The sequence below is a fragment of the Dermacentor variabilis genome, chromosome 3 (assembly GCF_050947875.1).
Source record: "Dermacentor variabilis isolate Ectoservices chromosome 3, ASM5094787v1, whole genome shotgun sequence".
NCBI lineage: Eukaryota > Metazoa > Arthropoda > Arachnida > Ixodida > Ixodidae > Dermacentor > Dermacentor variabilis.
Genome location: NC_134570.1, coordinates 142,703,076 through 142,729,046, shown reverse-complemented (window position 1 = coordinate 142,729,046; position 25,971 = coordinate 142,703,076). Strand labels below are relative to the sequence as shown.

The window sequence follows — 25,971 nt, the reverse complement described above, 5'->3', positions numbered from 1 at the left end:
GTTCAGAGTCAGCCACCGCACCTGGCAAAAAGAAGGTAACTAATGCTTGCTCGCGTTATAATAACCACCCGCCGCGGTAGCTTAGCGGCTTCGGTGTTACACTGCTAAGCACGAGATCGCGGCATCAAATCCTCGCCGCGGCGGCTGCATTTTGATGGCTGGGAAATGGAAAAACGACTGTGTTCCGTGCATTGAGATGCACGTTAAAGATCCCCTTGTGTTCTAAATTAATCCGGAGTCTCCCACTCCGGCATGCTTCGTAATCAAATCATGCCTTTGGCACACAAAATTTTAGAATGCATTAATTCATTATAATAACCACACGCGCCGTTGATGACGCAGCAGTTTGTCTGAAATGGCTGTTAGTGTACATTTGGCAGGTGAGTAAGAGAAAAATATAAAGGAAAACCAAAGTAAGCTAGGCTAGCCAGAAAAAGTAATTTGGTTGGCTACGCTACACGGAGAAAGGAAAATGTACGGACAGAGTTATAAAGAGTCGTGTGGTCGTAGCCTTTCAGGTAATCCTGGAGTCCATAAAGAAATAGAAAAAAGTATCGCTTCAAGTGTTGCTGTATAGAAGAACCTCACGGCTGCGATATGGATGCTCTGGCGTTACTTCATAAATGCAGTGCATTGCACAATACTACTACTACTACTACTACTACTACTAATAATAATAATAACAATAATAATAATAATAGGAAGAAAAGGACAAGAAGAAGACGAAATAAGAAATGAAAAAAAGTGAAAGTATTGTTGCGACCTTTCTATTGCAAAAGATGGCGTTGACCAGTGGCCTTTAATGTAGCACCTAAAATTGGAAAACATGTTCTTTCGTATTGAAAATTAAACCTGGGACGCAATACTCACCGCAAAAACGGAAGGATTGTTTAACCCCTATTCGGAAGAAAAATACAAAATTTGAAATTCAGAAGATATGCATCGTAGTTTAGCATGTGTACGCCATCACCTAGTCGCTGTCATGGATAGTAAATACTCTATGGAACTAAAGAATCGACTTATACGTCGTAATCTAGTACCAATGAAAATGTGCAAGCCTATGAACCGCGTTATAAGGCGCTGTGTTGCATTTCTATCGCGCTGTCCTGGAAGTAATTAAATGTGACTTTTACAGAAATTCTTTTTCCAATGCAATAAACTGGGCATCTTAGCATGATGCACTGATAGAGTCATGTGGCTTTACGACCTAAAGCAACACTGAGGCTGACAGATGCCATAATCCAATTAATTTTAACAATCAGCGTTTTCTTAACTGGCGTGTAAATGTGCGAGCCTTTTTATTAACACGAGCCTTTTTACTATTTTTTTTCTTTTCTTTTTTTTGCATTTTGCTGCTGCCTAAATGCCGTCACTAAGTTTGCAAATCTAACCCACGACTTCGGCCATAAGCAGCACAACGCCAAAGCCACTGAGCCACCGCAGCGGATTGACATCTTATCAAACTATTGCAGTTGGTCTTGCGCGTATTCCTTCAGTAAATTATCGAATGCGTTCACGACGCTTGATGAAACCTTACCGTTTCTTTTCTTTTTCTCCTATTTTGAAAAGAAAGCTTCTATATGTTTCTTGTCATTACGTGCATACCGATAAAAGCTATGCGCAATACAGTTCCTTTATTTCCTTTTTTTCTTTTAGCGACTGTTATTAGCGTCCTCAATAATTCCTAAAAATACTATAAAAATTATTTGCAAAAGTACGTGTGTTTGCGCGTGCGTGCGCGCGCGCTTGTGTGTGTGTGTGTGTGTGTGTGTGTGTGTGTGTGTGTGTGTGTGTGTGTGTGTGTGTGTGTGTGTGTGTGTGTGTGTGTGTGTGTGTGTGTGTGTGTGTGTGTGGGCGCTCTTCTTATCTTCGTGAAGAGTGTAGTACGCGTGGCGCATCCTGCGTCCGACTTTTCGTCCGACTTTTTCTCTGTATTAATAGTACTTATCTTTTAGAACCGAATAATATTAATAATATTCTCTTGTTTCTCTGTTGGAACGAGTCCAGTGGCCACTCAAGTAAGTAGATACGTCGGCAGAAACAATCAATGTATCGTCTTCTTCAAAGGGATAATAACTGAGGAGTTTCATCGGGGGATATGCATACGTCCACAATGTAATGATGCAGTGTGTCTTTTGCAGTCTGCCATACCTGAACCCACCGTCTATATTTAAGCTTCGTGCCAAGACTGCGAAAAAACTTAGTTTATTCGCCTCGCCAGTGTTCGGCAACATTTGCATCAGCCTCTACAAAGCAGCTTTTATCTCCATGCCACTCAGGTCGCCGACCGATTTCCGTCTGCAGCGAGCCGATATGAAGATCCTAGCCACAGTATTTATGTTTATGTTGTTCACTGGTAAGTTGCTCCAGTTGCATGTTAACTGCGCTGTTTTTATGAAATCCCGAGAAGAACACTATACGTGTAGCAGGCATTAAAAGATGTATCTAATGATTCAAATTTTTTAACGCGCTTTTTCAATCTGCCTTGTTCTCCCTCTCTTCATTCTTTCGAGTATCAAATGTGCATGTTCTTCCCAAACAATGTTTACTTCGGGTGAAGCAGACACAGAAAAAATGGGGACTACACAAATAAAATGCTTTATTTAGTACGTACAGAACATTACACCGTGAGTTTTTTTATTACTTCGAATAGTCTGTTTTCTTTAGGAAAAAGCCCACAAAATTTACTTGAATGACGACAGTAAACGTTGATTATGTGTCCAGGTGGACATAACTTAGAAAAGAAACTAAATCAAGTAATTCAATAATTGAACTATATACAGCGTGAAATTTACTATAAATATAATAGGAAAGCTGAAGAAAATCGTCATAAAATGCTAGTTCGGTGTTTCAGCATTTCAAAACGGCCATGTAGGACCAAATAATCGGCGTCAAATATTTGTTGCATTTACCTCATTACGCACGCAATACTACTAAGCGTGGCTCGTGGTGAAACCATCCTGTGACCTAGCAGGGTGGCACAAAAGGAAGCTGGGCTACACGGCGCACTAAAATGGTGCGTCTCGTCTCTGCTTCTGAAATGACTATGCAACCAATTGCGAGTTTCGCATAGTGCCGAGGGGAATAAGATCGTGGGAAGACGTAAGTGTGAGAGCAGCTTAAATTTACACCCCACTACTACGTCACGGGAGTGCTGCTCCGTGATGTGCGTTTCGTAGTGCTGCGGGGATAGCCAGCTAAATTCAACAAATAATTTGAGACCAACTATTTCGGTTTACATGGTCGTTTTGAAATGTACGAACGCGCAGCCAGTTTTCTTTCAAATTTACAATATAGGCGCTTAACCAAGAAGTTAGGTAATGTGTCTAACATTATTAGTGACAAGATTACTTCAGTTTTTCTTGCAAATGATGTCCGTCTTGGCATGAAAATTACCATTAGCGACGTTATTCGAGTAGATCTTGTGGGCTTTAAAAAACAAACATTTGGAGCAAAACCATACACATAATAATGTTGTCGCACAAAAAACAGTACACACTGTAGAAGAAGCACATAGCGTTTTTTTTAATATCTTGAACAGCCCCAGATAGTATAAAAGTTGACGCATACTACAACTCACATCTTCCTTGAAGCGCGGTAGGTTTTGGTAACGCGTAATGAATACTGAACCCAAACGAAGTGTTTAGAGCCATTTAAATCTTTAGTTTACACTTTTCTTCTGCAGGATTCGTTAGCCATGCGGTTGCTGAGAACGACGAGCTGGAAGTGGGTCACGTCAGAGTTCGTGAGTAGCTTCGTAAGCTCCTAAAAAAACATTGTTTTGCTCTATCGCAATTGGTTCTCCGCTTCCAGAGACAGAGCTCTTCAATACCCTGCTCTGATGAGTAAGATGGCGTCCAAACCAGACAGCGAGTTACCAAACCTAAACTAAAGGTGGGAATAATGTCAAACTTTTGAAGTCTTAAAACCGCTAACGAACAAGTGCTGAAGATATACGTTGGATCAATCTTAACATTTTCGAACTGTTTTGCTACCTCGCTGATACTTACAAATGCTTATTGCTTTCAAGTGCCACCTTTCTCGCAGCTACTTGGTCATATTATATTTGATGACACCAACTAGTATCTTTACGCATCTGATATAATCAATAAATGCAGTAGCGCACCTCGGTACGAATTGCAGAAAAAAAAGTCAATGCCACTCACCCTATTTACTCAAAAGTACATTTTGCTAAATTTTTAGCGTAGATAATTGTTGTACCTTCTTTATTTTAGCCACACATTTGGACATATTGATCACAATTTTATAATAAAGAAACTTCACAGACCATGCATTAGGCGACTTTTAGAAACCAGCTCTTAGGCGCCCTTTTCTGCCTTGACAGTCCGCGTCCCTCGGCATCGGCGTCGTCTACGTAACTGGCCGATCGAGAAGAGCGAAGGATGAAAGAGAGAACGCGCAGCGCAGCGGGTGGTGAAACGAGAACAGAGCGCGAGTAGAGAAGCGGAGGAGCAGGTTACACTGAAAGCATGAGGCGGAAAGTGGAGGAGGAGGGTATGGCAAAAGTGTGAGGAGAAAAAAGTAGTGCCGCCCTGCAGCGACGATAGCTACCAGATGGCGCAAGAGTAACGAGTACCGTCTGCTCACCGATGGCAAGCTGCCAGCATGTCTAACGGTACCATATATGAAAACAAAGTGCTGTGTTAGCGGAGGTCTCTTTGCGGTCACCACCCGTCACTCACGCGCTGTTTCTCGCGATTTCTCGTTTAGTGAGGCAGTCGTGCCATACTTCGTTCCGTTTGCAACACGCCTCACGAGACAGACTCCCTGCGCCTGCCAATATATCGCGACATGAAAACACTGATAGGCTCTATATTTCGTGGGTGCCGCCATGGATGGATGGATGGATGGTTGTTATGAGCGTCCCCTTTCGAATAGGGCGGTGGGTTGCGCCACCGCCCTATTTCTGTTCTTTCTGTTCTACTGCCTAATGTCCTATCTAGGTTAAACAAGAAAAAATAACAAAAACACTATGAACTCCCAAAACCAAATTTTCTAATCCCCTATTGCGAACTTTGCTTTTGTAGGTCTCCGTTATTTGTCTTTTCCCTACTTTCTTTCGACGGATCCTCCAATCGCCACTTACTAATCCCTATTGCGGACATGTTTACTTTTCCACTGCTCTCGCTGAACCCGAGGGCTTCAAGAAGGTCAGTGGTGTCTAAATCGACCACAGGGCAGACGTCTTCATATTCTAATAAAACAAACACAATAGTTTCCCTAGCTTTACCGAATCAAGCACATGCTTCTTCTTCCTTCTTATATACCGCTTTATATATGCGTGTTCTAAGGCATACCAATCTCGCTTCGAAAAGTAATGAGCTTCCCTTTGAGTTATCATAAATTGTTTCTTTCCTGATTTCGTTATTTCCTCTTAAGGAGTTACTCATGGCAGGTTTCTTTTCCATTGCCGCCACCCATGAGATTATTTCAGCCTCTCTGACTTTCCGCTTGACGTTCTTTGTTGCTGTGTTGCCCACCCTACAGGCCACATACTTGCTGGTAAGCTTCCTAGTTCGTTTCCTCCACTGTGAATGAATGTTTTTCCTCTACAGATACCTCAACCCTCTTCCAGCCCATTTGCTTTCTTCTACATTCCTCAGTCGTTCTTCATACTCAATTTTACTGTGAGTTTTCATCACTTGAAAGCTAGTCCAGCCAATATCACACTGCTCAGTTTCATTCGTAGTCTTCCCGTCAGCGTCCAATGCCAGGCGCCCCACTTACCTTTGGCTCCCATCGAGTCCTAGTTGTACCCTTGATTTAAAGCAAACAACCGCAGCTCCAAAAGTAAGTCCTGGAACCATTACACCTTTCCACTTACCTCGCAGCACCTCGTACCTATTGTACCTCCATAGCGCTCTGTGCTTCATTATGACTGCATTTCTCTTCCCATTCACTGTTATTGTTTTTTCCTGCGTTTCCATATATATAATGCCTTCGTTTATCCATATACCAACGCATTCATATTCTGTTACCCGAGGCATTTCCTGGCCTTGTATTGCCACTGTCTGTTCACTGTTTTCATTGAGTACCATAACACCTGATTTTCTAACATTAAATTTTAAACCTTAATTGTTGCCTTCCTGTCCACAGATATCCTGTCCTTATCCTTCCTTCCTTACCCTTCCTTATCCTTCCATATCCTGTCTGGCCAGACGTTGCAAATCCCTTTGCCTGTTAGCAACAAAACAATGCCGTTCGCATAGAATAAACCTGGAAGCTGCTGCTCTACTACTGTACCCGCCTGTTTGTATGAGATTAAACCAGATATTACTTTCTTCTAGCGCCCTCTCCATCCTCGCCATGTACATCGTAAACAGCAGTGGGGATAAAGGGCACCCTTCCCTCAGTCCCTTGTTGATATCAACTTCCTCCTCGCTCCTCCTCCCTTCTAATTCAACGCAAACGGTATTTTCTAGGTAAATTTCTCTCAAAAGCTGTAGACAATCGTCATCTAAACATTCATCTTCCAGAATATTCCACAAAATGTTGCGATCTACGTTGTCATAGGCTTCTGTAATGTCTAAAAAGGCCACATATAACGGTCCGCTTTCTTCTTTTGATATTTAAATACACTAAGTAAGAACAAAATAAGTTATCATCTAAACGCCTATACCTATTCTGAAGCCATTCTGGCGTTCTCCCGAAATGCCATTATTATCTGCCCATGCCTGCAGTTTTAATTTGATTGCCTGCATTGCTAGCCTGTATATTACCGATGTAATGGTCAACAGTCTATAGAAATGAATTTTATCTTTCTCTCCCTTACCTTTAAAAATTAGATTCATTCGACTTTGGCGCCAACTGTCTGCATACATATTTACAACTTCATACAACTAACGGGAACCTCGTCTCGCCCTGTGGCTGTGCGCTTAGGAATTTTCTCTTCGGCTTTCCTCCAGTTGAAATTTGTCGCTAGGAGCTCGTTTTCCACCGGGATCTCTTTCATGCTCTTTTTTTCTTCAAATACAACCTCGTCATTGTCTTAGAAAGATTCGGCTGTTATTTTTGGGATTTAATTTATTGCCTTTTCTCCTTCCAGTCTGCTTCAATCTTCGTCTAGGATATGTTGTTGTATTGTTGTTGACTTCCTGCCTAATAACTTGATATGATTCCAAAATATCCTAGGTGCGGCCTTCTTTTTCTCACGTATTTCTAACAACCAACGGTCACTTTAACTTTTTATCTTTCCTTGCACCAGTATTTGAACCACAGACTTTTTCTCCGGTATATTTTCCATTGACTGTCTACTTCATCCTACGGCAACTGCGCCTTCTTTGCTTGCCTGTGCTCTCGGGATGCTTTCTGTGGTTCAGCGATCTCTTCTCGTATGTCCCTGTTCCACCAGCTTTTCAGTTTCTTTTTCCATTCCAACGAACATGTTGTTTTTCTTTCCGTATTCCTGTCGTTATTACACTTAGAAGCTCACTATATTCCCGCTATTTTATTAATAGAGCATGTTGTACTCAAATACCTTAACAGCTTTCTAGACACGAATTAAATAATTGGCAACAACATGGCTTCCCGTCACGTTTTTCCACTACTACACAACTAATTGATACCGTACATAAGTTAACGAAAATTCTCGACCTTGGCGGTTTGGTATATATAATTTTTATGGATTTCTCCGAGGCATTTATAAGGTTCCTCACTCCACATTATTCACCAAAATGAGAGAAATGGGTATCCCTTCCTATATCATCGCTTGGGTTATGTCATATTTACAAAATAAAAACAATATGTGAAAATTAATGGCAACTGCTCCCGTTTCTTAGATGTTCGCTCAGGTGTTCCTCAGGGCTCAGTCTTGGGACCTGTTTATTTAATATTTATATTAGCGACCTGTTAGGTGTTCTGGAAGTAAGCACGTCGTCCAGGTTACTCACCGATGACTGCATTATCTTCAAAAGCATTCATTCTGTCTCCGATGAACTTGTCCTAAATTCGAACTTGCAGCTCCTTGCAGACTGGTCTAACAAGTGGGATATGACAATTAATTATGATAAAACCGTTTATTTATGTGCTATGAATAAGATCCACAAAATGAAATTTACGTACGGCATTGGGGACAACATAATTAGTCAAGTGGAAGTATACAGATACCTGGGCGTGAGTTTAACATCTGATCTTAAATGGCCGTCCCATATCTCCAACATATGCTCCTCTGCAAGGAAAAAGCTAGGTTTCTTAAAACGTAAATGAGACAATTCTTCAAGCGTACTTAGACTTCAAGCGTGCAAATCATTTGTTAGACCTACTCTTGAATACGCCAGCATAGTATGAGACCCACACACCACAATCAACATAGATAAATTAGAAAAAATCCAGAGATTAGCAGTAAAGTATACATATAACCGGTATAAGCGAAGGTACTCTCCATCCGCCATGTTACATCAGGCAGGCCTTGAGCCATTGGCTGGAAGAAGAAAGGCTGCCCGGCTGCGCTTTCTTCCCTGCTTGTGTTTTCAAAAACTAGGCATTCAGCCACAGCACTACTTCGAAAGGGACACAACCAGACCCACACGATATAAACATAGTCATAGCACCAAGGCAATATTTGCAAGCGCGATTTTCTTCAAACATTCATTTTTCCCGAAAACAATATCCGACTGGCATTCCCTGCCTCATGATTCTCCTCTCCTGTCTTCAACTTTTTGAGAGCCTGTATATATATATATATATATATATATATATATATATATAAGGTTAGAAATGATGATTACTTATTAACTGTGCAGAGTCTGCTTCTTTGTCTATGTACCTGCGCTTGGGGCATGTACTCTCACAACGTCTATTTGCATTGTAACATTGTTAAGTTTTGTTATTATATTTTCTAGATGTAAATTGTAACTTCACCATTGTTGCTGATTCTAAGGCATAGTGCTTACTAACAAATGTATGTACCCTCTCCTGCTTGGACCGATGCGGTCTGCAGTATTCTCTAAATAAATAAATAAATTTATTTGGTCATCTGCCCAAGTTCTTCCTCGTATCTAGTGACTATATTTGTTATTTGTTCAGCGTTCAAATTTGGAGCTGCCATTTTGCACTCCTTGCTCTCTTTCCCAACTACATATCCCCTTTTCAAAATGACGCATTTATGGTCACTCCCTGTGCTGCTATACCCTTCCTCATCAATGACCATTTCTCTCAACTTATGAGTTCCTTCTGTGTTCAAACAGTAATCAATGTTTGATTGCCGGTTTCCCACTTCCCACGTGATCTGCCCTTCACAATTAGGTCCTGTATTCACGTTAACTAGGTTATGTTGCTCACAAAGGTATAGCATTGACTTCCCGTTGTTGTCGGTATAGCCATCTAAATCCTGTATGTGCGCATTCATGTCATCTAATAGGATAATTTCAGCACCAATCCCGAAACCCTTAATATCAGCGCTTATGCATTCCACTAACTCTTTATTCTTCTCTATGCGATTATTTGCGGTCTACAAGTGCGTAACGTCCAGCCAAGTTTTTTTGCCAATCGTTGTACCTGATAACCAAAGATGCTCTTGACATTTTGAATTTACTCTTTTCCATGTGGCTCCCTGATGGATGACCATTCCGACTCCCGTTCCCTTTCTTTCCGATTTAGTTCTGTTGCACCGTTCCCGAACACAATTCTCAATCACTGGCGGCTCTTCCGAGTCTCTAAGGTGCGTTTCTGTAACCGCATATACCCCTATTTGTTCTCTATTTAACTTTCCTCAATCTCTGCCCACTTTTCCATTCTTCTGCCGCCCTGCATGTTTATGTAGCCAATTGCATTGCGAGCTCTGTTTCTTGCTTTCCTCCATGTTTCTGTTATTGACGGCGATGCTCTACTGAGGTTCCTTTAGGGGACCGTCTTCATTACTACCTACTCTGCCTTCCTGAGTGCCCATGGGCCCTCTAAAAGATCGACACCGCGACCAGCAAGTCGCAAGCCCACTTCTCGTGCAAGCCTGTAATTGAAGTGGATCCCGTCTCGTTGAGAACCAACACACGTTCTCGATTCCCTGCTTACTTCGACAACGTCGAAGCCTTTCTCTCGGCTCATTTTCGATATCGCCTTATTAGCAGCCACTACCGCTCTTTGTATGTGACTGTCACGTACAGGTACTTCCGGCCCCGTGCACACCACGGTCTCCACCTGAGGGGACAGCTCGCGCAAGTCGTCCACCCCCTTCTAGAAGCGCTAGACTAGTGCTATCACTTTCCTGTTTAGGACATCATTTAGCCCACCTGCTACTATGACAAAGTTGAGCACGTGGGTATTTTCCGCGAGCTTTCCTTTTGCTCGCTCCATGCAGAACGCAGCGTCCGCCCTGGAAATGTTCCTACCGCCACTCTTTTATCTCCTTTCACTCTCTCCACAATTACTTCGGAGCACTCATCCAAGTTTGGATTCTAGAAGAGTTAATTGTTGGGCTAGTTGTTCATCCATAATTGAAGTAGTAACTTAGCGTGATAAAACGCGGAAACAAGAAAGGTGGACAAGGACAGGCCTTGTCCTTGTCCACCTTTCTTGTTTCCGGGGTTTTATCGTACTAAGTTACTACTTCAATTATCCAGGTTTTAGTCGCCGGCGATAATCACCATTTCACTCTCTCCTACGTCTCCCTGCTTCCCTTTGTCCTCTTCAGCGTGATTCAGAGTTGACAAGGGCCACTGACCCATGCACTCCTGCTTTTTCCACGTGGCGGCCTCAAGGTAGGTGTCGCTGTTTCCAGCTAACCCCTCACTACATTGCACGCATTCCGCGCACTTTGCTGGCACTCCATCTCCGGTCACGTCGGGGCACTGCGTTCCATTCTCACGAACATTCTCGTTCACAATGGTGGCCCTGTTCAGCTTTTCCTCGGCTGCTTCAAGTCTTTCTTCCGCTACCTTCCGTACATCACACTCCCTATTTAGCTCGTTTTTCAGCTCTTTAACCTGTTTGACAAGCTCTCCCTTGAAAGCTTTGATTTTCTCCAGCCTAGCATCGACATCACAGGGTGTGCCAATTGACTCGGTTCCCTCTCCATTTTCATCCGTCCCCTCATCTGCCTTGAAGGACCCCCCGCGCACTGCCTGCTTTCCCGGCTTTCTTGCCATGTATTGCACGGCTTTTTCTAATGCAAATACCATAATATTATAATAATACAGAGCACGTGCCTTCTGGCAAAAACAGATATGCAAAGGATCTAAATCGTTAAAATGTCGAAAAGTAATTCTCACCAATGTTTTAAAAGCAATCAATGCCGCAGAGACTTGAGGTATGACACGTTTTCGCACGTGTTCAACCACGCGGCCATGCTCTCACTTTCCTACCAATACACACACAGTATTAGGTATTAGTCTTGCCACTTCCAAGATACTATTTAGAGGCTATAAAGAGTGTACGTCCCACCCGGTTGCACGTGCTGAAGCACGTGGCACGAAACGGCGCTCTGACTATCCTGCAAAACCAAATGTACAGGAAACACACCCGCACACAAGAAAAAAGAGAGCGACAAAAAAACAGAAGAAAACCACCCAATTATTATTTAAACGCTAAAAAAATCAGCAAATGAAAATCAGAAGCAAGCTCAAAGCATGCACGAAAACTTATGATTTCGTCGCCGCCACGGAGCCCTAAAAGCGCGTCCATCCGCAACAAAACATAGAGAAAAAATATTGCTGGGCAGTGGCACCATCTATGGGCACTCAGCCTGCTGGCTTGGACGAGCGCTCCGTTTTGCATAGCAAATATACACTCGGCGGTAGTTTCTGGAGTTTTTTTTTTTTCGCGCTCGTGCGGTCTATTTAGCATGACGTGGCGTCTTCTACGTGGAAAGCGCTTCTATGAGACGTGCCAAAGTTGTTTAAATCGGCATGGCCGGATTTTCTGGTAGCGTTGAAGTGGACGGAGCACGCAGTGTGATGTGTGCGCGCATGTTTGAGCCTACAATCAGCCTCAGAGCCATTCACTAATGTGATCTTATTGCAGTAATATCCACTAGTTCTACGCTGCGGTTTAGGAGCAATGAAACGTACGCGACGATCGTAACAGTGTGGGTACCGTTCTGCTACGATAGGAGCTGTGCTGTTATACTTTGACAAGCTTTTTAACTGCTAGCTACAGATTATATTGCTTGACTACTTGGTTTGGTGGATGAGGTTTCCACCCACGAATAATATAGTTTTTGTTAGTAATAACAGCATACCTTACAATGTGAACTGTACTTCTCCAGCAAAGCGGCCGTTTACGAACTGCGCGAGCATACTTAGTGGTAGGTACCGGATTGCAGGTATCTTTGTTCTATATAGCGCGTGGTCCAAGCATGCGGCATCAACGTTTATAGATCTATAAACGTTGTGCGGCGCGACTATGCGAGGTAGTACTGGGCGTTAGACGGTTTTGTTTCTTTTTCGAGAAGGAGGTGGTTACCGAATTTTTTTTCGATTGTGTTCGTTCTCTTCTCTACGACGCAGCCACACGTATTACGGAAATTTTCTCTTTTGATATTTGACAACACCTGCACTTAGATGTTCCGTGGTTGGTTAGGTTGGCCGTCCGCAAGCATGCGCTCTTATGTTTTAGTCCTTATGCCAAGCGATCATATAGTGAGCGGATTTACCATTTCATGCTGGTAATACATAGGCGCCGGTTCTCTTCGTTGAATTAAAATTGATCTACGCAAAATAGTTCGCAACTCATACACACTTCGCGGCTGATAATGCACGTCGCGTGTTTGCGCCCCCAACAGATACTTCCACGCACTGTAGTTACCGATGCACCGAAAGGCCTCCCTCACGACTTTATATGAACGGACATTGCGTTACTTTCACAAAGTACGATCTAAAACATCTCGAAATGGTTCTGCCGCATGCGACAGCAATACTTTCAAGCAGCGCCATGCCGGATCGCACAGGCCAGAGAGGAGGAAAGGCTTCCCGCGCACCCTTTCCTTCTCGCCCGATGAAAAGCTCTATAGAACTGCACTTAGATTTCGCATCATTGAATATCGTAATAATCGATGATTTTCCTTCAGATGATAAAGTTACATCTTGAAAATAAATGTCAATTTTATTCGCCTAATGATGTAACCTCAAATTTAAACGAAACGTAATATTCCGTGCACGGCATGGTAACATACTTTCACCTTTTTATCTCTATAATATGTGTAAATTATATTATATGTATCAACAAGGACGCTAAATTTGCGATTCATGCTGATGATACCAGAATTTTTTTGGCTGTCTTCTTCAAAGACAATTCCGATCTGTAAAACCGTGTTCTAAGTAGTCTCGGTAGTTGGTCTAAGGCAAACCGCCTTTAAAAATAACTTACACAAGCATATCTACCGGGGTAGGGGCAAAGGGGGGCACTTGGACCCCCCTCCCCCACTCTCAGGACTAGGGGGCAAAGTAGGTCATTTGCCCCCTACTTTTCAAACCCGGGAATACATTCGCCTAGAGTCTCCACCAAGATCACTCGGGTCTGCAGAAAGCGTCTCGATGCCCTGATAAGAGGTGTGCGACCCCTCGACCAGCTGCACGCAGAGTCTCTGCCTCATTGTTTCTTCAGCGCACTCATCACTGGTATTTATATCTCATACAGAGTTTACTCGGTGACAGTTGGTCAATTTCCCCACCTCTGCAAGTCGGCAGTAGTGTTTCAAGTCTCGATCTAGACATTGACTCGGGCTACTTGGTCTGTTTGATTGTTGTGTTCATAGGAGGTTGTGGCCAATTACTGCACCAGGGTGGCCAATCCTGCTCTGGTGAGGGAGTGCGTTACCGGTTCTGGTCACCGGGATCAGGTGACACTCCAGGCCTGTTTGTGGAATTTTATCAACACGCGGATTTTTATATTTTTTTTAAAATTCGGTGGAAAATTGCCGGCACCGGGATTCGAACCACGGACCTCTTGCACGCGAGGCGGGTGTTCTACCTCTACGCCACCACTGCACGTATCAGAAGACTCAGAAGAATAAGAATGGGCTGGGGTGCGTTTGGCAGGCATTCCCAAATCATGAACAGCAGGTTGCCATTATCCCTCAAGAGAAAAGTATATAATAGCTGTGTCTTACCAGTACTCACCTACGGGGCAGAAACCTGGAGGCTTACTAAAAGGGTTCTACTCAAATTGAGGACGACACAACGAGCTATGGAAAGAAGAATGATAGGTGTAACGTTAAGGGATAAGAAAAGAGCAGATTGGGTGAGGGAACAAACGCGAGTTAATGACATCTTAGTTGAAATCAAGAAAAAGAAATGGGCATGGGCAGGACATGTAAGAGGAGGGAAGATAACCGATGGTCATTAAGGGTTACGGACTGGATCCCAAGGGAAGGGAAGCGTAGCAGGGGGCGGCAGAAAGTTAGGTGGGCGGATGAGATTAAGAAGTTTGCAGGGATGGCATGGCCACAATTAGTACATGACCGGGGTTGTTGGAGAAGTATGGCAGAGGCCTTTGCCCTGCAGTGGGCGTAACCAGGCTGATGATGATGATGATGATGACATGGATGCGATCCTGGGAGAAATATCCACTAAAAGCTATGCTGTAAAACAGCGTATGAGGCCCGTATGGCGACCGCCCTCCTCAGAACATACCCTACTGGCTTATAGCGCAATAGGCTTATAGGCTTATAGGCTTATAGGTCAATAGCGCAATTGAACCTCAATAATGCAATTGAGGTTCCCAGAACTTTCGAAACTGCTTTCACTTATTTAGTCGTGAAAGGTGTTCTCGCGGTGAATCTGTGGCAGCACGAAGCGTTCGCTTCTGGCTGCCGGCGCTGTTAATCACGTCAGCGTTCTGGCCGCGAGTGCTCAGGGTCATCGAGTGAGATGTGCGATGCACCTGTACGTGCGTGACACCATGCTTGTCGTATGCGTATCTAGCAGTCCCGGGGGGGGATGCCCCATCCCCACAGTCATAATTGAAAAGTAAAAGTAGGCCATACGAAAACATATTTGCGTATGTCATAATTTGGCAGGTCTCAGTAATGTAATATGCGCGCCTGCGCAGTTGTGTGGCCTAGGGTTTATATATGCATCGACGACGAATAATTAAAGAAGTTGTTAGCGCCAGTGTGTGTCGTATTTTCCTTTTGTGGCTCGTTTTCGGTGTTTGCGCTCTAAGTTTAAGTCCAGAATTATGTACCGACGAGGACCAAATGAAGTTAGACTGAAAAAAAGAAAGGCTGCTCCCCACATTTGTAAGTATATGACACCCAGAACATACAACATTTATTCCAGAAATATAAATTTGTCTATTCCCGACACGTATGAGTACACCTCTTGTTGAGACAGATTTAGATAAGTTTTAGACAACACGTTAACGTTATACCGGGTGTCTCAGCGACCACTTTCAATTGTTTTTTTTAACTTTCCAGTGGCCGATAATACAATTACTGTCAATGAGCTGGTATATCGAAGAGGCGGACATTACTTGCAAAATAATTTAATCGCATAATTGACTAAATAACAAAGATTCACTGATTAAGATTTTAGCTGTGAATGAATGAATGTGTGTGGTTTAATGGCGGAAGGGCCACATATAGATTTTAGCTAATTGCCTTATGAGACATATTGCAATTTACAAATTTCTAGCTGAAGAGTTCAGAAGGCAGATTCGTCTCGAAAAAATTCTCATGATCACACCAGTTTCGAGATATGAATGCTTAAAATTTGTGGAGAATTTCATCGGCATACCAGTTACTTTTGTGCTTTAGTGTATAAAACAAGGTTTTATACACTAAAGGTTTTATACACTTATATACAAAGGGACAGGCAATTGCCCAGAAGAGGAATCGAGATAACCCCACTGATGGAATGATGTCCTATCATAGTGGCTAAGACGAACCATATTAGTCTCATCAATCATGCATTTATATTTTTATTCCATCACTAAATGTTGCAAAAAATTACCTTTGGCGCCCCATGAGGCAAAAACATGACGCTGCATAAGAGGCCCACCATGTGACCTTCAACTAGTGTACGCGTTTACGGGTTTTTTATTAGTATGGAAATGTAGTATACTTTTTATAATTATTAGTTTCTACTGACTTGCAATGTGCAGATCATCCTTCATGTGTAGTGAGCGGAAAGGTGATACCGCCTTCGCGTTCGTTTACGGTGAGCTGGCTTCTCTCATCTATCGACAGAACAACGACGATGGGAGCCATCCAGCCATGACGTAGGTGTGTACATGGCTAAGAACGCAGCACAAGTGTAAAAAATGCCTGCACAGCAAGGCTAACTTATTGTACCAGCTTTTTATTTTCAAAAGTGGTTCAAAAGATCAAAATGTAGGCGGTTAACCACGTTACACTCACTCCTGTGAAAGAAGAACGAATGGTGGCCTTCGTAATTTGCGAAGCGGGCTATCGATACCGCTCTTACTTCTCAGCGTTGCTGAAGGAGGGACTCTACTGTTATAGAGGCATCTCAAATCGATAAGCTCTGCTTTATAAATATTCACGCGCTTTTGAAGGTAACCGCTGCAGATGTATCCTCTAACGAGGGTGAGCTCTGCGTTGCGCCTTAAAAAACTAGATCCTTCAAAATCAGGTTCACTCCCTTTAAGAAAGTAAGCAGAACAACAGTGCATTTTAACAGCCAGTTTTACGGCACGTATCTCGAAAATGGTGTTTACCATACAACTCTTTTCAAGATGATGTGCTTTGAAGTCTCACCCGCTAGAATTTGTAAATTGCAAGGTGTGCCATAGGGTAATTAGCCGCAAACTTAACTACTTAATTTTGGTATTTTGTTAAATATTCGCTTTAATTTCTTGTGCAAGTAATGTGCACCTCTTTGAGTAGATTAGCTCACGAAGTAGTATTGTACTATCTGTCGCAGGTAATCTAAAAAAAATTGAAAGTATTCACCGGAACACCATGTACATATTTCGAATCACGACCTCTAAATTTAATTCCCTTTTGCAGGTGGAATGTTGTTAGATAACTGGTGGATCATGAGGGTTACAGAGTGCGTGCCAAGTGAAGCGAAGCACAGTCGAGGACGACAGAAGACTTGGTGGGGCGGTGAAACTAGGAAAATCGCAGGCGCCAGTTGTAATTGGTTGGTGAAGGACAGGGGTAATTGGAGATCGCAGACAGAGGCCTTCGCCCTGCAGTGGGCCTAACATAGGCTGCTGCTTCTGCTTACGTTGATGATGATAGTGGTGGGTGTGGTGGTGGTGGTGATGGAGTTCTGCTGTTGTTTCGTATACTTTCTGATAAAAATTTGTATAATTAGCCATTTTAGGCCATGTTGTGTACCTGCCTACAACTATTTGTGCCTGGTTTTCTGTCCAATATTTTAACCCTGCGGAGAGTGCAGGTGGCCAAGGGGCTTTCACAACGTAAGAGCGGCTTATAACGTCAGCCTCGTCCGCGTATCTGTAACCTAAAAATGTTTGAATGAATAGCAATTGCCACATGCATATTTCCGATGGTAACGAGTATGAGAAGAACCAGGTGCTCGTCTGCTTGGCTATAATTCGCTATAGTGCCATTTTAGGGGATTCATCACCTCCACTGAACCGAAACCCTTTTCAACAGATCTGTGCACGCTTGAGCGCGTGTACGCGAAGCCCGCGATTGGCTTCAGTAAATAAATAAATAAATAAATAAATAAATAAATAATCTATATCAATGTCAAAGAAACTTGATGGATAGAGACAAAAAGGCATCTATCAGGCTTGACTAGGTCTATAACTCCGAGTACGGGCGGACAATGCGCATATTAAATACAGAACGTCAACAGAAATAAACCGCAGAGTGTACCGAATTCACGTGTATTAACTGAAAGATCTTAAACCAGTTTCTACTGTCACAAATGCTATTAAAAAGAGAAAAATAGAACAAATCATCGAGCATAAGCGCTTGTAGACGCAAACAGGTTCACATCAGTACATTAATATGGCATGAGATTGCACATCGTGTTGCGAAAGGAAAACACTCGAAAATAGAAGATCAGAGCGAAGCAAATGAGGCAAATAAGTGTGGTATTGTGTTATATTTAAAACTCTGGATTATTAAGCGGCGCAGGTATCTGATATTTTAACGTCTGAGTGCCGTACTTTGTGCGGGTTCTAGGCACCAAACAAATTTAGCGGATTTTCAATATGCGGACATGCTCATGCTATCATGGTTCTGAAAATTCACTAAAGAAATGAATGGTTCATTTGAATTCCAATTTGCTGCATTTATTTAACATTGTACGCTAAAGTTCATTCACTGGCAATATATTTAGAACCTTAAAGATTGGCTCTGTGTGTGCGTCGAATGCAGCATTATATGATGTTGCGAAGGGCTTTCTTTTGAAGTTTATTTAGTTTCTGAGTGTTAGTTTGTGCCGTCGTGCCTTAGACCAAGTACCAGTACAATAACTTAGACAAAAACAGGGATTCGTAAATTAACAATTTTACATGCTGAAACAGAATGTAGCGACATTTGCACAAAGCTTCTATAGTTTTTGAAAGTTCATTTAATGTTTCCTTTACTTGCACTGTCCACGTCATGTGTTTTTCAAAAACGACGCCAGGACTTTAAGCTTCACGCGATATTGGTATATCTGATGACCCTAGCTTTAAACTGCTGGTTATTTTGAGTGCTTTATGCCGAGGGTGAAATAAAACTGCTTTGGTCTTTGCAGCATTTCAGTTTAACGAGTTGGCGACACTACAAGCGTGAAGTTTACTTAAAGCTACGTTGCCTTTTTTTATGAGGCTAGAAGGATCACATCCACTTATGCACATACTTTTATCGTCTGCGCTTATAATAAATTTTGTTTTAGTGTCCATGTTTACTATAGCGTTCACATATATGTTGAAGAGAAATGGCCCTGACACACCCGCATGTATTGGGTTTACTTCAGACAGAAAACCGTTAACAGTGATTTGCTGTCGACGATCATGAAAGTACTGTGAGAAGTGTTAAGAAAGTACCTCTGAAACCGTAATGTTCTAGTTTCGGAAGTAAGGACTGAAGGTTAATTGAGTTAAATATTTTAGAGTAATGAACAAGTATGCCTAGTCTGCATAGCCAATTTTCAAATGGTAGCAAGATCTGTCCTTTTTGGCTCAGAAGTGTCGTTTCGGTTGAGCAACCTCTCTTGAAACCGTACTGGCATGGCGTGATAATGCTTGCTTTATTGAAAAGCTGGACATTCGCTGATATATCACACTTTCAATGCATTTTTGAAACACGGGAATAATTGAAATTGGCCTGTAATTAGAGAAGTAGTTGACATCACCGCCCTTGAAAATCGCATATACTTTGTATGTCTAAAATTCTTTGGGGAATGTACCGATAAAGAACGCGACGTTAACTACACATTATAAAATGGGTGCTAATATATTGATAGCATATTTTTCAGGCTGTATCTGGAGTTCATCAATATCGGTACACATACTATTCCGCATGGAAATGAGAGAGCTTATAATTTCGTGCACCGTAGTGGAAAACAAACACCCACGATCCCATATTGGTGTTGTTAAGTACTCAAGGCCACTGGGATCGTGCGTACTCTTCACTAATGATGTGAAGTACTCGTGAAAAGAATTGCGCTAATCAGGTATCTGTTAATGTCTCACCTCTATTGGTGATTGATAAAATTAATTTCTCTTTGGGGTCGCCTCGCAGTACAGTATGTAATACTTTCCATACTAGGTGGGGTCTCCTACACACTTCGGGAGAATAAAGATTGGTCACATATATCCGTTTTCCTTCTCGGATCAGTGTGTTTAGATTGTCCCGGAACCGCTTAAATATATGCAAGTGAGTTAGGTCTCTTGTTTTCGTTTAACGCTGTTAGAGTTTATCTTTTTCTTTCATACACTTCAAGTAATCCTATGGGACCCATGGCTTACGGGCCTTCCGTGGGCGTTTTTTAACTTACTTGACAAACTTTGCACTTGCATTTGCTAAGCAAAATGACATTTGTTGCGTGCAATGTCAAAGACTATTTTTCCTTCCTTCTCTGACCTAGGCCGAGGCTTCGGCTGTCCATTTAACCAGGCAGCCTGCCACAACCACTGCCGCAGCATTCGTCGTCGAGGAGGCTACTGTGCTGGGTTGGTAAAGCAGACATGCACCTGCTACAAGTCTTAAGTAGGCGGCCACTTTTTAGCCGCCGAAGATGAGTGCTCCTCCTGGAAGAACAAAAATTCCCGCGTACGTTTTATCACGGTCGTACGAAGACACTCTGCCCTGGAAGGGGCTCCTTGCTGGAATGCTTAGTATTATGATAAGTAGCTGTGGTGCCGGGCGTTTTCATTGTTCAATAAAATCGAGACAAATGACTTTGCTCTTGCGTTCGGCTTTGCGCGAAGCTTCAACCCTTCGCTTTTGTATGTTTTCAACTGTCCGTAGTGCATGAATGATCGGGTTGTGGTATTCTCTTTATTCTTATTATTTTGGGCATAATGATTTGGCGACGCGCCTGCGTTCGCAGAGAAGCAGAGACACACCGCTAAACACAACTACAAAAATGAAGAGCAGCTTAAAAGTAAACGCAGTGAATTTGTTTAAATGTGAACATCAAGGTGGGCCTTGCAACTGCAGCAACATAGACAACGAGGATAAAACTTTGACAAAATATTCCATGAAGCTGTCTGTACAACTTGTGCAAATTCCAAAGCTGCACTCGTAGGATATATTTGTTTCGTGTTAAGGTGCCTCTGAGTGACGTTTGCTTGAGGCTAGAATTGACGCAAGGAACCATATTGACCAACTCTAAATACTCCCCACCGTTCTCAGTCTGCCTGATCGGCCCTTGAGCCAACCATAAAAAAGAAACTTTTCCATCGTCTTCAGGAGTCCCGAAAACTGTGTTGAATGATTTATGCAGTCAACATGCGTGTTCCTATTTCCCGAGAAAGCAAAAATAAATAAATAAAGAAGTAAATAAAAACTATTAAATAAATAAACCGAAGATGGCCTTCATAAGATTATTGTTGTGAGCCGTATTATGAGAACCAAGGGGCAGCAATGTACTTCCGACATAGAATGCAAAGACAAATAGATATTAAAGGAAACGGAGCATGCGAGAGGCCCTAAAGATACAATAATAATCTATTATCATTTGAGCCGATAGCGTGAACCCCATTGAGAAGCTGTGCAAAAATGATCTCTGATATCCACTGCTGTTTCCAATCCGTATCATAAATATCTACATGGAATGTGCCACCTTAAAAAAAAAGCTCACCACTAGGCCTGGTGTGGGCGCTGATGCTATCGAAAATCAACCATATGCTTGAGCGTCATCACTCAAAAGCTGTTTCGACGTCACAAAAGCTTCGTTAAAGGGTTGCGAGAGCGCAAGCAAAATCACATACTATCGTATACTTCCTATATATATATATATATATATATATATATATATATATATATATATATAATTCGCCGCTAATTTTGCCGAAGAAACACGGCCGCACCGGAACAGTACATTACGTGCTGTGCATATATCCCTTCATAACATGATCACCGGCGTTTTTTTTTTTTGAGGAACATGAGAAACTGATCATGAAAGAAACATGAAATAGCTCCACAGCTTTGCAATTTTTCTTTTACCTATTCTTACAGAACCAAATAATAATAAATTATCTTTGTCGATCCACTTCTACTTTGAACAGCTGTGTCGTATATTCTTTACGAATTTATTTATTTGTTTATTCATTTATTTATTTATTTGTTTATAAAATGCAGTAGAACCTCTAACATGTCAAAGTGGCGGCAACAGTTAACTTTCTGAGCTCCCAGTAACAAAAAAGGATATGGCGTCATTTATGGAACGGCTGGATTTTAACCACACTATATTTCAGATTATTCATAGCTTGCCAGCGCGCTAATTGACAGCCTCCGGAAGCCGGAAGCAAAAAGGGTCACTTGGTGCGCCGATAGGCAAGAGTCTTTCCAGAATCTGAAGAAAGTTTTGTGTTCTTGGCCTGTGCTCGTCTCACCAGGCTTTCGCAGAGAATTCATTTTCCAGGGTGACGCAAGCTACCGTAGTCTATGTGCAGTCCTTGTCCAACTTAAGGAACGCGGTGAAGAACATCCTGTGCTGTACCTCCGTCGAAAACTGACACCGCGAGAAGAGGTTTAGCACCTCGGAAAAAGAGTGTTTCTGCATAGTATGGGCAATTCAAAAGCTAGGATGCTATATTGAAGAAATGAAATTGACGGTCCAGCGTGACCATTGCCCTCTTGCATGGCTGAAGCGAATGTCTGGAAGAAAGGGGAGACTGCTGAGATGGAGTCTCATCTTGCAGGAATAAAACTTCGAGGTCGAGTATAGGACAGGGAGCCAGGATAAGAATGAAAGATGGTGTCAGCTGGGAATTTAGGCAACGAACTCAGAGTATTCTTTTAGGAACGTCTTTTATGCGTATCGCTATCGATGGTATTGAGATAGACACACTAGAAGCATAGCGCGGGAAGGACAATCGACAAATACTAAACAGGACAAGCGCTATAGCGCTTGTCCTGTCTAGTCTTCACCAATTGTCCTTCCCGCGCTATGCTTTTAGTGTAACTATGTATTACCAACCAGCCCAAGCCTACACTCTTCTGTTGAGATATAGACAACCTATTTCTGTCTTGCCGAGAGCTTACCACGACACTATATATATATATATATATATATATATATATAGAGAGAGAGAGAGAGAGAGAGAGAAGGGGTAGAACTTTGTAAAGCGATGCAGGTATCATAGCGGCCCGGAAACCTGTCGATCGGGCACGCTGACCAGATTGTGTGTGTGCTTGGTGTCCCCAGGGAAGGGGCCATAACGACGCGACGGCTGGGACCTCCAGCTGCAGCGTGTCATCAGCCATCACCTCTAGAAGAGTCCCTGAGGTCGAGACTGAACCTCGACACTTCGGGCAGCCTGGCAGCTGGTCACCCTCAGGTCGAAGCTCTTGGTGGCGGAGGAGTCTGCAACACCTCAACACGCCCAAGTGCATTAATTAGACATTTACCACGAGGCAACCTCCTACCGCATTCACCAGCTTCTATCCAGAAGTCAATACAGCTTTGACGCCGAGTGTTGACAGGTCAACAAAAGACCCCTCTTCCGGAACCTGAGGACCTGAACTAAAGATGAAAAGGGCCAACGTCGAATGTTACCGTGCTGCCTTGACCTTGGATTCCCAGATTGCTAAATATGCGGCCGCACATTTAGCAACATCGGAGGCAGTGTTCTGCGGAGCGGTGCGATATCATGGGCGGGATATTGCAACCAATTCGACGATTCTGATTGGCCGCTATGCAATCATCAGATTTCCTAGTCTAGTCGCCTAGGGAAGACTCCTTTATTAAAAGCGGACACTTTTTATGCAGTTAGTGGGGCTGACGTGTCCTGATGTGAACTCGGACGTTTGATATGCTCCTACATGGAGTGCGCTAAGATACCGGGATCCAGTGTGAATAATGTAAAATGCACCTTTCTCCTTCATTCCTACTGCAGCATGTACTCGTCTGTGGGCTTGGTGGATTGCTGGTCCAAACGCCATCTCGATCCACAACAATCCTGAACAGGCCCAAGCTGTGTAGGCAAGAAAAAAAGGTACAGCTATGCAGCAGGACAGGCAATACAAAGAACACATATTTCAAGCCAGGTTACTCAATGTGTATATTGGGTACATTTTATATTCTGTACCACTCGATTATTGTTCTACGAAAAAATTGACTTCTTAAACCTATCGGTTCTTGCGAAGTAAGGTGTTAGGGAATGCGACTTGACATGTGTTAGTCTAGTTGCTAGTGGTGACAGGTACTCGTTAGGGTCTACAGCAAGCTTTTTAGACAGTAGGAGAGATCTGAATTGAATTCGGTGACATTTTCTGCGTAAGCAGAGGGGTTCTATAGCGCTATTTTTCATTAGTGGGGAAGGGGAATCATACCGAGAGTACTTTGAGTAAGTGAATCTGAAAGCTTTTCTGTGTATTTGTTTAATTTTGTTAATACTTTCATCACTATAGGGCTCCCAAACAACAAATGCATATTCAAGTGTGGGTCTGTTCACAATAATATAACTGATCAGTTTTTGCCCCTTATCCCATCCCTCATTGCAGAGTAGCCAACCGGACACTTCATCTGGTTAACCTCTCTGCCTTTCAACTCTTGTTTTCCTTCCTTCCTTCCTTCGTTTATGGAGGGGCGTTGTGTAGGTTCTGTCTTAGTAAGCACAGTTTTCGAAAGGCCGATGTGCATATGTTTTATCAATTGGCATGCTCTAAAATAGCGTACTAGTGGCAGTAGCTCGCAGGTACTTGCGACTTGAAAATTCTTGTGAGAGAGAAGAACCAAGAGTTTATGTTTTAATACGTGGTAGTTTTTTACGGTGACACGAAGGACAGTTTCTTCCGCGTTAATAACTATTCCTGATATTTTGCGCGAGCCGAGCATGTTGTTCAGGCAAGTGTTAAGCTCAACTTGGTCGGCGCTAGTACAGATATCTCGATGCCAAACACAGTGGTAAGCAAACAAACGTATGCTAGTACACCAGTATACGGTTGTTACAATATCGTTAATATATAACAAGAACTGGGGGACTAGGGACATTCCCTCGAGATACTCCAGACGTCACTGGAAGACAGTTCGGTTGTTGCCTATCCATTTCCACAAACTGTTTTCTGATACGTCTTCAGTGATTCTCGATATTAATATTTCTGAGAAGCAAAAATTGCTTACTTTAAATATTAAAGTCGTGAGGTACGAGGTCGAGTGCTTTGCTAAAACCTAAAGAGATCATATATATCTGGCCACTGTTATCAAGACAGGATGCTGGTGCTTGAACAATTGTCATTACCTTTTCTGAACACGTGCTAGAATTTTTTCGGGGAGGAATGCTCCCCCACGAATTCATTATCTTTCTTGGATGCTGTGTGCTCCAATAGTTTACAACATGATGATAACATTGAAATTGAGCGGTTATTACTAAGAATTTGTCGGTCCCTTTCTTTTGAAAACAGGAACTACTCGCACTGTCGTCCAGTCACCGGGAAGTTTGCCAGTCGACAGAGACACATGAGAAATTATTATAAGGAATTTAGCAATTGGCTCAGCGTAACACCGCAGGAACACGTTTGGGATATTGTCGGGGACGCAAGACTTTTTACTAAGTTGAGTAGAAGGAAAAGCAGCCCAGCATAATATATAAAATAAACTGGTGGCAAGATGCATGAATCTTCAATGGACGCACATGCACTGGGGCTTTAAAACATGCTATGAAAATAATTATTAAAATCTAGAGGAATTTCTCTCGTATTTGTTATCATAGTGCTGCGGACCACGACCTGCGAAACATGTTTGTTTGTGCCTTTAATGTGGTTCCAGAATTTAGCCGGATCATTTTTATGCAGCTAGGCATTTTATATTGCAAGTAGTAGTTCTTTGAGTCGAGCAGCACACGTGCGAGCAACTCCTGCACTTAGCGGGTACAAGTCGAATGCAAATGATTCTTCATTAATCGCTTGATTTTGCGTTTGTGTTGTATAATGCTGTGGTACAACCACGGCGTTTGTTCGTGAATACTTTTCCGCTTATCCGACACGAAATTACTAATGCAGTGCTGTCATACTTCTTTGAACCTGTTCTCAAGAAGGCAGACGTCAATTTCGTTGAAATCAATTAGGCAGCTCTCTAAGTGATTTATTATACACTCATCGTCGGTGCGCGAGTAATCATTTGAGGAACGTAATGGGGGATGTTGGGGTGGCTGATAGCGGTAGTACTGGAAAGGATACATTAACAAGATTGTGGTCGGATAACCCTTGTTCTATAGATATATTATGGCAGGAAAATTTTCGGGAAGAAATACTACGTCCAGAATAGCGCAGCAGGTTCTTTGAAAGCGTGTTGATTCTAGTACAACTTGAATTAGGTTATAGGCAAGCATAATATCCAAAATAATACTAACACTACTGCTGTAGTTCGGCCAAGCCTCCAGGCGATCTTACCGGGCACTTGACAAGTTAAAGGCGCC

At 42.6% G+C, this 25,971-nt stretch overlaps 1 protein-coding gene across 1 annotated transcript; it reads left to right on the top strand.

Moving 5' to 3' along the window:
• LOC142574229 (4 kDa defensin) lies at positions 1 to 20,281 on the top strand. Its single transcript, XM_075683373.1, has 4 exons — positions 1 to 35; positions 2,280 to 2,356; positions 3,686 to 3,745; positions 19,974 to 20,281. Exons 2-4 carry the CDS (start codon positions 2,314 to 2,316, stop codon positions 20,093 to 20,095), a joined length of 225 nt encoding a protein of 74 aa, XP_075539488.1. The 5' UTR covers positions 1 to 35; positions 2,280 to 2,313; the 3' UTR covers positions 20,096 to 20,281.
• Positions 20,282 to 25,971: the final 5,690 nt, after the last annotated feature.